The 16,294-nt window shown below is 40.2% G+C and overlaps 1 protein-coding gene across 2 annotated transcripts in view; it reads right to left on the reverse strand.

Annotated features, from left to right (window-relative positions):
• Positions 1-16,294, reverse strand: part of LOC133502196 (cGMP-inhibited 3',5'-cyclic phosphodiesterase 3A-like) — a 77,011-nt gene that overhangs the window by 27,282 nt on the left and 33,435 nt on the right. For both annotated transcript variants that reach the window (XM_061822713.1, XM_061822714.1), the window contains exon 2: positions 1,845-1,895. In XM_061822713.1, coding sequence (XP_061678697.1) covers positions 1,845-1,895 — 51 coding nt within the window. The remainder of the gene's footprint in view (positions 1-1,844; positions 1,896-16,294) is intronic.

Genomic DNA, 16,294 nt, shown 5'->3' on the forward strand with positions numbered 1-16,294 from the left:
CATCTATATTGGGGTGGTCACGTTATTAATAATATATCCATTCATCCATTTTCCACTTGGCTTATCCTCACTAGGGTCGCACGTATGCTGGAGCGACTGTGAAGGAGAGGCAGGGTACACCTTGCCAGTTGCAGGACACATAGAAACAACTACGGATTTACATTCACACCTAAGGGACAATTTAGATTCTTAAGTTAAACTACTGTGTGTGTTTTGTGGATGTAGGAGGAAACCAGAGTATCTGGAGAAACACAGGCAAGCACAGGGATAACATGGCACACCTCCGCAGAGGGGAGGCCGGATTTGAACCGTGATCTTCAGAACTGTGAGACAGATGTGCTAACCAGATGCCCGCCATTCCACCATTCATAATACATATTCATAGTTGCAATTACCTAAAACACTAAAACTGATACTTTTTCCCAACTTTTTGCTTATGATCATGCACAATTGCAGAAAGAAGAAGTTTTGGTAAAAATATTAACATGCTGAAAGGTGTGGTTTGAAGGTCAACAAAACATTTTCGATTCGTTGGAAATTACACTACGGATACACAGATGGAAAATAAATGGGGTTAAAATTAAAAGGCTGTGGGATAACAAGTGGTTATAATTGGTGACAAAAGCATTAGTAAACCACATCAGCATATTTAATGTGGTTGTCGCAAAAACCATCGCCATCATTATTAACGCTAAAGACAGACTAGATTATAAACAACTACACACTCTGTCCCCAAATTCTACCAGGTCGCCGCTACTGCCACTGACATGACACCAAGACACAGGGGGTCGATTTTAGCAATGAAAAAGGCGCATTAGTTGTGTAGGAGTCGCTTCAGAACGGATTGATTTCATTGAAAATGACTTGCCAGTTTCATTTTCTTGAGGAAAAAAAATATGCAGAAAATATTTTAGTGAAATATAGGCCATCTAGATGAGATAGGTCCTTGAAGACCTTGAAATGGCAGATTTCAGGACTAAGTCTAAAGTTGAAAGCCTGCTATAGCTAATGCAAGATTTAAGGATCCGAGGACACAATGACACTTACCAATTAAAAATGTTTAGAAATTGCCAATTGCTCCAGATGGCAATAGTTTTGACCCTGGGATGAATTATGCATTTGGTTTTATCATACGGAATATGGTTTGCAAATATGACCAGCCTGTGTTCAAGTTTTCAAATGGTTTTTTTTTTTTTTTTTGGTGTTCCTCATTAAATTATGCATGTGTGACAATCCATTAATAGACAAGAAAATGCAGTAAAACATGGCCACCATATCTTACAATGGGTAAGAAGTAGTGTCAGCCCATCGTTTCTATTCATCAACATTCTATACTGCTTCCTCACTAGAGTCGGGGTAGCCCAGAGCCTGTTCCTGCTGGCTTTGGCCAAAAGATGGGATGCACCCTGGACTGGTTGCCAGCCACTTCCAGTCATTATAGTCTAATGGAATCTGATTTCATTTTTTAAAAAAATGTGGGCTACTTTTCAGATCGGTGTTACCTGCATACAATTCATATTTCACCCAGGAAATCCCATTGATCTTGTCACAATGGTTCTTACATTAATGTAAAAGCTCTCTAATGGCACAACAAACTCAACCCTCATCTGGTATGAGCTTATTACGTTATGTCCCAGAATGAAACTTTGATCTGGCAATACATTTGCCCTCCTTTCGGCTATACAGATGGTCCTGAGTGATTTCATTCATTGATTTTGCAGATGAGAAATGTTTAAAGGTTGGAAAAGGCCAGTGTGTGTGTGTGTGTGTGTGTGTGTGTGTGTGTGTGTGTGTGTGTGTGTGTGTGTGTGCGCAAGAGACTTCTTCTGCATTGGCAAACCCACCTGTGATCCTCTGGAGCCTCTTTTGTGTTCCCAGTCTGAGCGGGCTAGCATCTGTGAGACAACACACAGAAAGACTTCGTGTCAAACCAATGAAAAGCCGCAACAGAATGGAAATACAGTAGTTCAAGTGCCACAACAACACCTCGGTAGATACATCTCCATGATTCAATTACCTCAGAAGACATTTGCTAAATATTATATTATACCTTTATCAAGATTGTAAAATTTGTTTTGAGTGACACTGTCAGAGAAGTATTTATATCCTCAAGTGTTGTAGATTATTGATTTGAAATTCTACAATATTTTGGTTCAAGGACTAAAAATAGGTTCAACAAAATATTAGAAATCACACTCATTACACAATGATACACAACAGCAATCATGTACATATTGTTAAATGCAATCTAAATCAAAATGGCTATACACTGTATATATAGTTATGTTATATAGTTATATGTATTTATAGCTCTTTTTTTGTTTTAAATCTTAATCACATTATTGTCTGCATTTTTGAAACAATAGAGAAGCCATGCAATTGGTAGTTCTTAAATGCAAGAACCCCCCCCCCCCCACACACACACACACACTTTCCACTAGGCACAGACATGTAATGCAATTTCACAGTCAGGTTTGGTTTACTTTCATTCCTACTGGCTGCCTAAGGGTCTGGTGGAGGAGTAGGATCTGATTAGCAGCTACTGTGTCCTCTTAGGACCTTGCAAACTCCCTTTCACCCCCCACTTTCTCCAGAGTCACTGCACACATTCGAGCACTGATATGTGTTCCAGAATTACTGGACAGCCAAGTCATGGCTAAAAACTCTTTGGATCTGTGTCAGGTCTCTGTCAAAAGAGCCCTTGACAAACCCGACATGTCATGTGACAAATCACTGCGGTGCACACACCAAAGGAAAGCGTCTCAGTATCAGCGTCAAATGAACAATTCAGGTGTAACTGAATGTGTCACTGGGGCTGATTGAGTTGTGACGCTGTGGGGCAAAACATGAGCAAAGTTGACGATTAGCCTTGCTCGCTTTGATTGACGCCAGGATAATTTATATAGTCCTGTAAATAAGACATAAGTAGGATTCTTAATCTGATTTACGTGGGTATAAGCGCTTGATGTCAAAAAACAAAACCTAACAATTGGCCCTTTTACCTCAAGGTTAAAAATTAAGAGGGAACAAAATTGCTAAAAAAATATGTACTTCCGGTTGTAAAAAAATACTGATTTGTAAATAAAAATTACAGCAATGGCTGATGGTAAATGGGAAATGAAATAATACATTTAAATTACAAAATGAATCTAAAAAATAGAAAAAGACCTTATTGAATGTTATAACAAAAGATAAATTTAATATACTGTAAATAATTCAATGAATTGATTAATATTGTATTTAGTCTAATCAAAATTTCCCCTCAAAGATGTTGAATTACTAAAATCTGTAACACATTTAAAAAATGTATATTCAAACAATGATTAGCAAAATCATTTGTAATTAAATATCCACTCAAATATATCAATTTTATTTTATTAGGTTTTTTAATTTAGAATTTGATTTCAAAACATTTGTCCCTGGGGTAAGTTTAAAGCAGTGATTCCCAAGCAGTGTGCTGGGGGTACATTAGTGTGCCGTGAGCGCTCTTCAGGTGTGCCGTGGGAAGTTATCCAATTTTATGTAATTGTTGAAAAAAAAAACATTTATTCCAAGAAATAATGTATCTTTATTCATCTATTTATGCCAGTGAGGCACAGTGACAGATGTAACAAAAAATCCTCTTCTATTAGATGGCAGGAAGTACATACAGTAATTAATCGATCCATTTTGGGTGACATTTACTTTTGTTGGTGTGCCATGGGATTTTTCAATTGTAAAATATGTGCCTTGGCTCTATAAAGGTTGGAAATCACTGATTTAAAAGGACAAATAGCAGATGGGAGTAAAAACATCGAGCTCAAAATGATACAGAGGAAATTATATACAGGTGGTATTTACCAAAGGTGCAAAATGTCACCTGCTAAGAAAGTACAATTTCGGATTGTTTTTTTTTTTTTTTTGAGATCTCAGCCCGAGATTACCTGTACCCATTGGCTTATTCAAAGTTTTGACATTTACGTAAGTGGAAAATAAACAAACAAAAAAATCTATTAAGATGGGGTTTGCTGTTTCTGCCTCCATTTTCTCAGTGTACATTTTTAGAATCAATTAACATTAGTATGTACTTTTGATATGTTTTGAATGCTCCACTTGCAAAAATGTTTTGTGCATCAAAATAACTGTCACAGAAGGTCTACTTGACGTTCAAGGCAGCAGTTAATCCACATGGTAAAAGGCTCATTTATTAGATTTACTGTAAATGGGTGCCAATTAAACGCTTCATTAAAGCTTTGACAACAGGATGGTGCTGGCAAAGGGCTCAGCCAACGGTGAATCTGTGTGGTGCCTTCTGAGTGTCATGTCACCATGTGCACAAATAAACCGTCTTACGCAAGCCCGCCTTTCATGTGCCTGATGACACGTGAGCATCTAAATGGGCCAAAACCTGACCTCAGATCAAAATCAGAGCTGGCTCGTCATGTGAAAAGTGCAGCGTAGATTTTGAGTGACTTTCCAGGCCCAATCAGACTGTGGTTTGGGTCTGAACAGATAATACATATGGCTGAGTTACAACTATACATGCAACAATAGGGTTTAATGGTTTGTTTTTTTTTACCACTGGAACATGATATAGACATCATGGGGTTAGCTTGTGCTCAATGACCGTATGAATGTGAATACTCTGTCTCTATAGGTGTCTTGCGACTGACTGGTGACCAGTCAAGGGTGTAATCCTCCTAAAGTCAGATGGGATAGGCTTCAGTTCCCACCCTGTGACCCCCAAAACAGGTTAAGTGATACCTGACGTACACCTTTTTGGAATGTTGGGGAAAAGCACAGTATCCCAAGAAAATGCAAGCACGGGAGGAATATACAAACAGCATAAACGGCACACACAATGGCCGGCAAGTCGAAACTCAAAACCTTGGCGGTCAGATTGAGACTCTAAAATAGCTTTTTTACCACTTTAAAGCCAGAGGAGAAATCAAATGGAAATAATGCATCCAAGTACACCAAAGATGACAAGAAACGCCAGAAATTCCTGAACATGACGTGCCAAATAATACTGTTACATTCCAGTCCAGTAAGGAAGGAGTTGATGTCACTATTACAGTGGTTAAAAAGAGGAAAAACACCTTAGTCTGAATGCATGTCTCTCAGGATTGACAAAGTATGGTCACACAAGCACTCAATCTCTCTGTCTTAATGAATATACTAAGTACTTGTACATGTCAGAGAACAATCTTTATGGTTGTTAAGAGCGAATGATAATGCGCTCCTGCAGCATCCACCCCCCTCGTTCTCCTTGCTTGAATAATCGGCATATGCTTAGTAAAAATGATTCCCTCCGGAGCTTGATATGTGATGCTGTTTATCCTTTGCTTGTTTTCTATCGACTTTGTGCACGCCATGAGGTGTGCTGCTGACCGTAATCATACAAAGAGAGGAAATTAACACTCCAAGAATGAAAGTCAGTTGATATACTTTGCTATGAGCGATGGAGGCAGACATTTTAGAAGGGTATCTTGCATATACCCGAAATACGATACCTCTGGTTATAGATTTTGGATGTAATTTGGGTTAACCGTTTTAAGAGATCCGAACTTGCATTAAGATAACATCAAAGCAAAATTAAAGTCACTATCTACAGTATTATTCCCGACACACACACACATTCGAGGGATACTGGATTCAATTTGATCTCATCTCATTCGAAAATGTGAAATGGAAGCCCAGTCCACTTTTCCACATGGAATTGTGCACTGACAGCTGAATGAGACCCAACGAGCTCCTTCCTAACTAACGCTACAGAAAACACACCGGTGTAAATATGAGATGCACTTAGCCTTCCTCGCATGTGTAAGAAAGCAAACAGCTGTTTGGAGAGGTGTGCCGTGAAGACCTACATTGCACTGGCCAGTGAACGACGCATGTTTTCATCCCTTTTGCATCTTTGTGTTTGTCTTTTGCAAAAATGCGATGAATGGAACGTTGCCAAGTGGCGACACGTAAATGCATATTATGTGACAAATGATGCCTAGTTGACATCTGGTCATCCTGAAAGAGAGTTCCTTCCATCTGCATCCCGTCTCGAGGTTTCTTATTTCTCCCCAAAAATTGGGTTTTGGGTTTTCTTTTCCCAGTCGGGGGGTTTAGATCGGGGGATGTCATCCATCTTTGTCAATTGTGGGCCTGTGAAGCCCATAGAGACTTTTATAATTAATGGCTATAAAAATAAACTTGACTTGACACAAGTGGAAAATAAACGTTGACAACGATGATAAACATTTATTTAAAACCATCTGTAACCTATTTGATACTATTATGGTGCCTTCTAAACTAAACTGTAAATTGCAGACTTATCAGACGCGTCCACCTTATATGTGGAGAAAAACACTCCCAAAAAATGTACGACTACCAGAATGAAGAATGCAGGTCCACTGCACCCACTACTACAGCACTACAGTACAGTATTACAGTTATATACCCGTGCTGCCCTGACAAGATTTCTAGCTGTTGTCTCATTATGACGCTTCTGTAGTACGATGTGAAGGGGAAAAAAATGACCTGTTTTGTGTTTACGAACTGGTGACCTTAAATATACTTTGACAAATCTCCATCAGGATTCAAAACTCACAGTAAACAATCTGCTTGTCAAAGTACTAAATGATATAACGTCGACTAACCTTTTTGTGAGTGGGCTAGTGTATAGTTGTGACAAGCAGGAGTAGTCAGCTGTAACAACTACACCTGACCATCATATCTGAACAGAAAGCTGTACTGAAAGAATTTACAAATGGGTGTGAATGACAAACAGTGCACCATACTTCCCTGTCTTCATATTGCTTGTATAATACATAGATAAACAGAGGTGACACAAAAGCGATGGACACGCTGCAAAAATGTCTGACATTGAAAACAGTAGCAGCGAGATAAACTTCCAGATCTCGTGTTAAGAGGGCAGCAGAGTGGGTGTCAGCCATACCGTCTCCACCACCCTGGCCATGAGCCACAGCCCACACCGGGCCACCATTTCTCTGAGGTGCAGAGCACAAACAAACGAGACGAAAATATTGTTATTTGCCTTGCCCTCACCAATAGCCGGCAAAGAACCACTTCTCTACTGGGTGTGAAGTGTTGCGCTCTCGAGCCGCAGCTCCCATCGTCGGTCTCCGCATTCACACAACCCAAGCCGAGAGGTCTTGGAACGAGCCAGAAAAGACTGTCATCAACTCGCTAACGGAGTCATTTTTTAAGGCTGTCTTGAAAATGAGCCGGAAACTGCCTCGTCCCAAATATAGCTCAGCGCCAGATACAGTGTGTGCACGTGTTTCTTAATCATTCATTCACGATCAGCGCTTTATTCATCCTTGCTGTTAGTCTCGTCGCATCCCGTGTCCTACTTTGTCGGACATTACAGCCTTCGCACGCTGATGTGTACTCAAGACAATGAATCTGTGGCCTAAATCGAGACTCCACTTGACAATCTAGTGAGGACAATTAAAGAGAAGGGAGATAGAAAGGAGTGCTGAGTTTACAGTTGGGTTAAATTAGATCAGTGTGCAGGATTGAGTAGCTTTTAACCAGGGATTGCGTGCGCACCTCCACACTGTCCAATTAAACTTGATGCTTTCACCAAGTGCAGAAGCTCAGCAAAGTCTCTCAAAGTTTATGCAAACATCCACTTACATAAGAGCACACCTCGCTGAACTTGTATTCAACCTTGCGAACCTTGAGGAGGCAGAATCTTCCCTTTCTTATTCCTCCTTTGTTCATCTATCAGCGCACTGTGTCTGAGATAAGCTGACGTCTGCAGCGCATTCTGACATCCCGCTCCACCACGAAAAAACTAGGTCACATCCTGCAAAGTCTCCGACGATGAGATGAGCTCCTCGGATGTTACAGAAGTTTAGTTATAAGTCGTCCAGGCAACAATATGTGAGCCGACTTTTCATCTGTGTTGGACCATGGTAAATACTAGATACATTATTATGACAGGTTCAGTATTTTGAGAAAAAGAAAAAAAGGGACTGGGGAAAAGCTGTGATGAAATGTTTCACATCAATTTGTGTAGTACGGTATGTGGTTGCAAGTTTAGATTGGGAGTCTTTTAAAATATGTAATTTTTTGGAGCACGTGAGAAAGGAAATCTTACATATTACATTATAATGTTATACTATTATTGGACAGTGCAGTAAAAAAAGTATTTAGTCTGCCACCAATTGTGCAAGTTCTCCCATTTAAGAAGAGGTAAGAAGCGTGTGCAGGTGTGCAATTTTATTTCTAGTGTCCTTTGACAGCTCTTTGGTCTTGGCCATAATCGAGGCTGTGGACAGTTTTGTTTTATAGTGATAATGAGTTCAAATAGCTCATTAATACAGGTAACGAGTGGCGGACAAAGGAGGTTTATAAAGAAGTCACAGGCCTGTGAGAGCTAGAAATCTCATTTGGTTGTAGGTGACCAAATACCCATTTCCCACCATAATTTGCTAATAAATTCTTTATACAGGACACAATGTGATTTTATTTTGTTTTCCATAGGTGAGGTATACCTGTGATGAAAGTTTTAACTGGGAGAACTTTCACAATAGGCGACTAGATATGTTTTTTGCCCCACTGTGCCCTTGTTTAAAATCAATCCAACCATTTTTCTTTTCAGCGGCATTACGGGAACAGTTAAGATGGAGACTAACTACCCTACCCCACTTGTGAGAGAAGGTTGATATAAGGGACATACAAACACCGATTTGCACATTCCCATTATGGACTATGTTTTTTTTTTTTTTTTTTTTTAATTAACCTGAACTAATACAAAACAAGCTTTTGAGAGCTATGTTTTATAAATTAACATTTTGCTAAATGCATCACATCTAGTTTTGCTTGAATCATTTGAATACTGCATATAATTTATTTTTTACATCAAAATTATATAATAAGTGTTACATTGTTTTTTAAGGGGAAAACATTTGGACACAGGGACTGATACGGTTAGTTTGTGTATTTTTATTTTATTGACAATGGTGACGGCAATCTAAAAATTATTGTTGTTTATAGCCCTTTGCAACTCATTAAATTGAACTATTGTGATATGTCAACAAAGAAATAGTTAAAATTTATTGTTCAAGGAAATCTTTTGTAAGACAAAATCACTAACTTAGCCACCCAGTAGACCAGCTGTACTGATACACAGCAGTTTAGACACAGCAGGACAAAGCGTTAAATACAGAAATATTCCAGAACACAATCAGTTCAAAGAATCTCGTGCTACCCGGTCCTAGCGACTCCCTCGCGTATCAACTGAAGCCCAGTAGTTGCTCACTGCAGGAGACCTGGTATAAATCTCTCGTCTATGCACTGATGGGAGTACGGCGAGTGAGAATCATTGCTATTCGAGCTTGCTAATGTTTTACAGGTTTTAGCGAGGGGGGCCAGTCATCATGGGTCATTTGCGTCATCACTGGAGGGAACTATTAAGGTGGGCTGCCAAAGCAGAGGGGTTGAGCATAGGAAATGAGGAGCACACTTGTGTCTATGCAAAGTTTCACATGCCGAAACCTCTTTTTAGCATCTCCTACACTCCCTTAATGGGCATAAAAATGCTTACATGCACTGATATTATTCACTTTACAAAACTTGATGTGGACCACCTGATTTCCCCTTCCAAAGAAAAAGAAGTTGACTAATGTGTGACTAATGACCTTGATCACCCTTGGGTCCTCTAAGGAAGGACATGAATGGCCTGAGTGTAGCGCAGTCAGTCACTACAGGCCACAGAGACGCTACATAACCAAAACTGAACTTCCAGTACTTGCCTGCAACTCTAGTCTGACTTCAAAAGCCCTGGATTGAATGAAACACATTATGGAGGCTCATCCATCTGCTTTCAACATCCCAAAGGTGGACAAATATTTTTCTGTGATATTGTTGGTGTGCTCACTCATTTGTCTTGCTCATGAATGAGCTCAGGTTGGATAAAGGAATAAGGTTCTCGGCTCAGTGCATTTCAGGATCTGGCGGGCTAAGACCTGGCAGTCCACCTCAACGAAGCACGCCAAAGCCATTAGAGTATAATGGTCGAGTCAGGATTACTGCTGGGGCCTTGCAAGGCGAAAGAGGGAGCACAGCATTCACTTGTTTGTTTTACGAGCCTCTGCTTAGTTCCACCTGTAAGGTGCCAGTTTGCTTTGTGGCTTTTGGATCGCAATTGATTCAATGGAGTGGACACTTTGTTAGTGGCAACGCGTTGATCAGGTTACGCCGGAGTCACAGGAAGAGCCCAAAGGACATTAAGAGAGGTCATTCACAGTACTGCTCTAAACAAATTCTACCCACATTAAAGATGGGGGTTAATTGAGCAAGAGACCGTTCAAAATTAAATGTTTATGTGGACATGAAGTTTAATAGTGTCTGAAAATTGGTGAGGAGAAATGAAGTGCACTACTTGGATGGAACCAGGAGAGGTGCGTTTGTTTCCATCATAACTAATTTGAGAAATGAAGAAAATGAAAACATTTGTGTCAAGATGAACAATATCCATGTTGCATGATTAGGGGTGTTATTATGCTCAGGAAAAACTGGAACAGAAACAGAAACAAATATATCATGCTTACTTGCAGTCGTCCTCAATTGGGGTCGTGGGTGAGGGAGAGACTCTCATCTTACTTTTGGTTCAAGGTGGTGTGGATCCTGGACCGGGTGCCAGCCAGTCCAATACATATAGAACCATTCACACACAAGATAAACAGCTATGGACAATTTAGACACTTAAATGAGGCTAACATGCACGTTATTGGAATGTGGTGGAGAAACCGAAGAACCAGGTGAAACCCCACGCTGGCACAAAGAGAGGCCAGTGCAGAGATTGGAAGACCAAAATTCCAGAATGTGAGTGAGGAAGACGTGCTAACCACAAGGATATTTGTAGTTATCCAAAAGAAAATACCAATCAAATAATTTGCATACACAAAGTCAAACAGGGAGGTCAACTGGTCTGAACAAATCTATCAACACATGTTTGACTCTACTCTCTTCTAGGTGTCAGTCATGTGCATCAAAGTGTGTGCATTAAAAACCTTAAATGTAGTTCAAAACACAACATCTATCTCATTGGGTGGGTCACTGCCCAACCTGTACCCGGAAAAAGAGATCAGACCATAAAATGTCAGCCTGAAAGCATAACACCTGATGGAGGATGCAAGGACAAATCATAGGGAAAATAAAATAACACCTTAACATTTAAAAGTAATGGCTTTTTACTGACATGAAGATAACCTTAAGGCAAATGTTTCTGATTTAAAACAAGATTTGTATTGGAACTCTCCTTTTGGTTTCTAGCCATGACACAAAAAAAGCAGAACCTTTCACTCGCTGTAATTTGACGCATGCCCGCAAGACGCAAACGCGTCTGTTATTTCGCTTGTTATAGATTATGTTCATCAGCAAACCAGAGCTTTAGAAGTGCTTACATTGATGTGGAAGACTTTATTCAATTCAAACAGCTTTACATGTATGAAACATCAGATAAGTTAGAATGTTAGCAGAGTTTTCTCTGTTTTGATGACTACGGAGCCTATTAAAGCGATTAAACTCAATTTCCGCAAGCGCTGCAAAGGGTTGGGTGCAGTTTCACTGTAAAATGATTTTATGAAGCCATAAGTCTGACTGGGATAGGCGACAATTATTTATCTTGGACGAGTCTTTCTATGTCAAGAACAACTTAATGACCAGCTGAACAACATGACAATTTGACCTTGAAATGAGAGCTTTGGAGTACACGTGGTGGTAATTTCGATCGCGGCGCAAATGGCGAGTCAATTGTTGTAGAATAAAACAAGGCCAAAGACACAGGAGGCAGAATCTGACAGTGCGATGCAGACCATGCTGCATACATTATTTCATCTTTTGGTCACATGCTTCAATCACCAAAGTCTGATACGCTCATCAGAGAGCCCCACGCAATACACACACACGGTGCAAGAAGAACATTTACAATTCCACTGAGTTTCCCACAGGACTCCAGCAAACACAGCCCAATGAGGACACACTAAAGCATGCGCTTTTAAATGACACCCTTCATAAATCAATGATAAAGTAAAGAAGAACAAAGTAACAAGTGATTCTGAGCCGCTAATAAACCTGTGCATGTATCGGAGCATAAATCTCTGCTTCCTCTTTTTGTTTTTGTTTTTTTTTTGCAGGTGGAAAAAAATTCATTAGCGTGTAAAGAAAGAGGCTAACAGAAGGCCTGTGAGTTGGTTTTAAAGTGAGAGAGTTGCCCATGACATTCCCAGAGGGATCCAATTCCCTACGTAGCAGGAATGCGGCAATCTGCAAGAACCGTGAAGGTACAAAGACCGCTTTCCCCTGACCGAGTGCGGTGGGGGCTTCTCAAAGGACATCCTGGCATGACGATGGTGCTTGGAACCCGCTAGCTAGCCTATAGGGGAGGAAATGGAGTGGGGGGGTCTAACTGCATGAGAAGCTTGTGGTCCTCTGGGGAAATAAATGACACCCAACAATGTTCTTTGAGCACCGCCTCACTAGGATCGTGCATGCTATAAACTGGGTGTTCCACTTTCAAGCATCGTGTTCCGATGTCATGCTGCATTCCCGTCGTATTTTAATAAATGGACCACCTGGAATTGTGTTGAATGCAGTGATATTTATTATCATGTATGTATTTGTATGTAAATACACGCTAAAAATGGTTTACATGCGTGTCAGCCACGGATGGATGACATTGAGAGACATTCGTAGTCTTCATGACCACTACAGTTTGTTTCCTAGCTGGGAACGGCAGACTTATGTTTTGAGTATGTAAACCACAGTATTCAAATAATTGACCCTGTGAGACAGGTGGTGAGACAGTGTTTACCATTACAGTCATAGTTTGTAGTGGTGTATAATAACTGGACCATACTGAAACCAAACCAAAAATATTTGAAATATGTTACCTGTGCCAAGGCAATTATGATTTCATCATGTGTTTGTGAATTGCGGGTCTAAAGCAAATATTACTAGAAATATTCCCAAACATTTGTAGGAGGGATGGAACATGAATCACTAATAAAACGTTTTTCACAATTTAGGAAGAATATATACCTGTCAATATTGTTATATGACCCATCTGTATGTGTTGTGTGAATAGTCATTATTGGATGGAAAATTCCTCCTGTCCTAAATTTCACTAGTTCGTCAATATGGTTTTTCATTTGAGTGTTAGCATTAAGCTGCCGAGGTCTGTAAAACCAAGCATGTGTTGTATTTAAATAAGAAATGTGTGTAATTATTTTGGCTGTGCACTTAGGTTGACAGTAAACCCCCAATTGAGTCTGACAATAAACAGATTAAAGTACACTCAAGGAACGCTTGTGACTCCAAGCAAAACAGGTGCGTTTAAGGTGCTTGAGAATGGAGAACTTGCATCCACACCGCTACGTGAGGTAGATTAATATCGATTATGTTTGTTATGATGGTGATAAGCGAAAATAAAACTCAATGTGTGTTACAAGTGTGTGTAAGGATGTAGGCCACGAGGCAAAAAATAGAAAAAGTGATGCACGTACGCATGTCTTCGGTCTGACCACAAGCTGGACAAACATTGGTGACAACTTTTTAAAACTGATGTTTAAACACGGAAGGAATCCTTACACAAATACACAAAGCACTTGTTATTCTTTTCACCACAACATGGAGCAAGTATCTCTTGAAGGAACGCCAGGATCCTTTCGGTCACAGCCACTGGTGCTACCGCACACACGCATGAACAAAACCACGTTAGTCCTGTTTACCTAGCCCTGTGACTGAAGATGCGGTCTGCGGAGTGACGTCAGTGTGCATTCCCCGCATTCACCAGGCTTGGTTCTCACTGATAACGTGTCGGGTGCGGCGGCTGGATGGGAGAAGAGATCAGCCATTCGCCGGGCTTGTGTTTGCTATATTGGACTTCTCCCAATCGAATAAACATGCTGCTTTGTCTTTGTCTTTGCTATTTGTGCACATGATGAGAAAATTATGAGAATCACAACATCGAAATGCACACACAATATAGGCAGACGACTCACATTCACACACACCATCTCTGTTCCATGCTACCTGCACCAATGGCAGCCTAGTGAAGCAATTCATTGTCAATGATTGACTGAAAACTAAGACTGCAATAATCCATCCATCAATTTTCTACAAAGCTTATCCTCACCGGGGTCACGGGTATGCTGGAGCCTATACCAGGTAACTGTGGGCAGGAGGTGATGTACATGCTGATATGTGAAATGAAATGCACACGGACAACCATTCACACTTGCATTCATACCTATGGACAATTTAGAGTCTCCATTCTGCCTACTGTGCATGTTTTGGGGAAGTGGGAGGAAACCGGAGTACCTGGAGAAAACCCAGACAGGCACGGGGAGAACATGCAAACTCCATATATGCAAGACTAAGATTTTGACCAAGGAACTGTGTGATGGATGTGTTAACGAGTCGACCAGCGTACCGCCACAACTGCAGTAATATTGTGAAAATTATTGTTGTGCCTCCAACAATTCAGCATCATCGTTAAAAGGGCATAATTTTCTCTTCTATGAACTCTTTGTTGGTTTGGACAGGTGTACCTAATGATATGGTGAGTCAGTGGAAAAACAAAATAATCAGTATCGTCTTGATTGGCCAAGTACGCTACAAAACACACGAGGAATGTCTCCGCTCGATGCAGCCACCCTAGTATAATGGCAAAAAGCCATCATGACAAAATATACATTTAAGATATTAAAAAAAAAGACAAGTGTGAGAGTAATTGAACAATGAAAGTGTACCACCAGTGCATTAATGCGCATACTGAGATAACGGCCATTTGAAAATTATGCAGCGTTGAAGCAACATAGGGCAGTTTAAGGCGACGATTCCTGCAATGATGGAAATGGTGCACTCCTCAAACGCAGGTGGGTAGCTGTAATCAAAACAAAAGATGGGCAAAATTGGCAGCATGTTGTTGCAGTGAAATTCTTTTACTCTTCTACTTTATTTACTCAAATAATAAAAAAAAAACTTCACATTTCACAGAATTAATGTGTTTTTCCAATTGTGGGATGTAGAAATGTGCACCTGAATAATAGTGAGATGCTGGCCCTCACACCTTTGTAATTCAGTTTAGGCTAACCCTGGTTTTAAAAAGTACAATGATGAGATATTTGATTGGGAGGGGGGGGTATGATATAAAATGCCAGTTCGTATTTTAATTCTTCAAAGTGTGCCACCACTTAAATACACAAAGGACTTAAGTGCGCCAATTATTTTGTCTTACAAATTAAATAGGGTTCTATGATGTCCACACAGAATTAATTTAAAGCCGGAATTGGTAAAACAAAAAAATATATGAAAAGACAACAAAACGGCTTGAATTGTGTACACAGCTGTGGAAACAGAAGCCTTTGACATCGCAGTTTTGGTGCTGAGCTCCAAAGACAGCAAATAACAACAACAGGCTCATCATGCTACCATTGAAATAGAAGAACACTATGCACATTTTAATGAACACTGCTCGCTCCAGCCGCAATTTGTTGCTCTCTTAATTACCCACTTAGATATGATGGCAGCAGGAATGAATCAAACGTGGTTGTGAGCTTGAGTCCAGCCAAGAATCACATGTCCAAAAAAGGAGAAGCCGGAGCGACTTATCATCTAGAACCGCTATAATTGCACTTTACGTAAAGCAAGCAGAAACAAATAACATCTGCTGCAACTTTGGACAAATGACTCTCATCAGCTGGGATTGTTTTCACAATTGTGTTAAAAAAAAAAAAAAGTGAATGGCCCCAGTGCAAGAGTTATCCTGTATAATGGGAAGTACTTCCATTAATTAGAAGCTGGGTACCATAAAAAGAAGCCATAAACAGCTTGATAGGGGTGAGCTGCGTGGGACATAAAGTACAGAATGCGAAGAGCCAAACGGGTCCATACAGTGTCCAGTATTTGCATTTCTACTAAATGCATGCAAATATGAATCAACAACAAATGAGAGGCGATGAACAAAGTGTGCGTAACATGACAATGTCACACTGCCACAAGCTTCAAGACGTCAGTGGAACTAGAACAAATTTCTTTGTGTCATGCCAATACTACTGTGTGTGTGTGTGTGTATGTATGTGGGTGGGTGTGCGCGTGTGTGTGTTGGCAAAGCACAGTCTCCCTCTGGCAATAAAGTCCTCAAATGCACATCTATTAGATTAGAGCTCTGTCCAGCCACCAGTGTCAAAACTCCAAGTCACATGAAGCTAGAAACTCATGCATTTCTGTGTGCAGGGTTGGTTTAAAGAGAATCTATAATGGGATTTTTGTACATTTCATTTTTTTG

This window comes from Syngnathoides biaculeatus, chromosome 6, assembly GCF_019802595.1.
Source record: "Syngnathoides biaculeatus isolate LvHL_M chromosome 6, ASM1980259v1, whole genome shotgun sequence".
Taxonomy (NCBI): domain Eukaryota; kingdom Metazoa; phylum Chordata; class Actinopteri; order Syngnathiformes; family Syngnathidae; genus Syngnathoides; species Syngnathoides biaculeatus.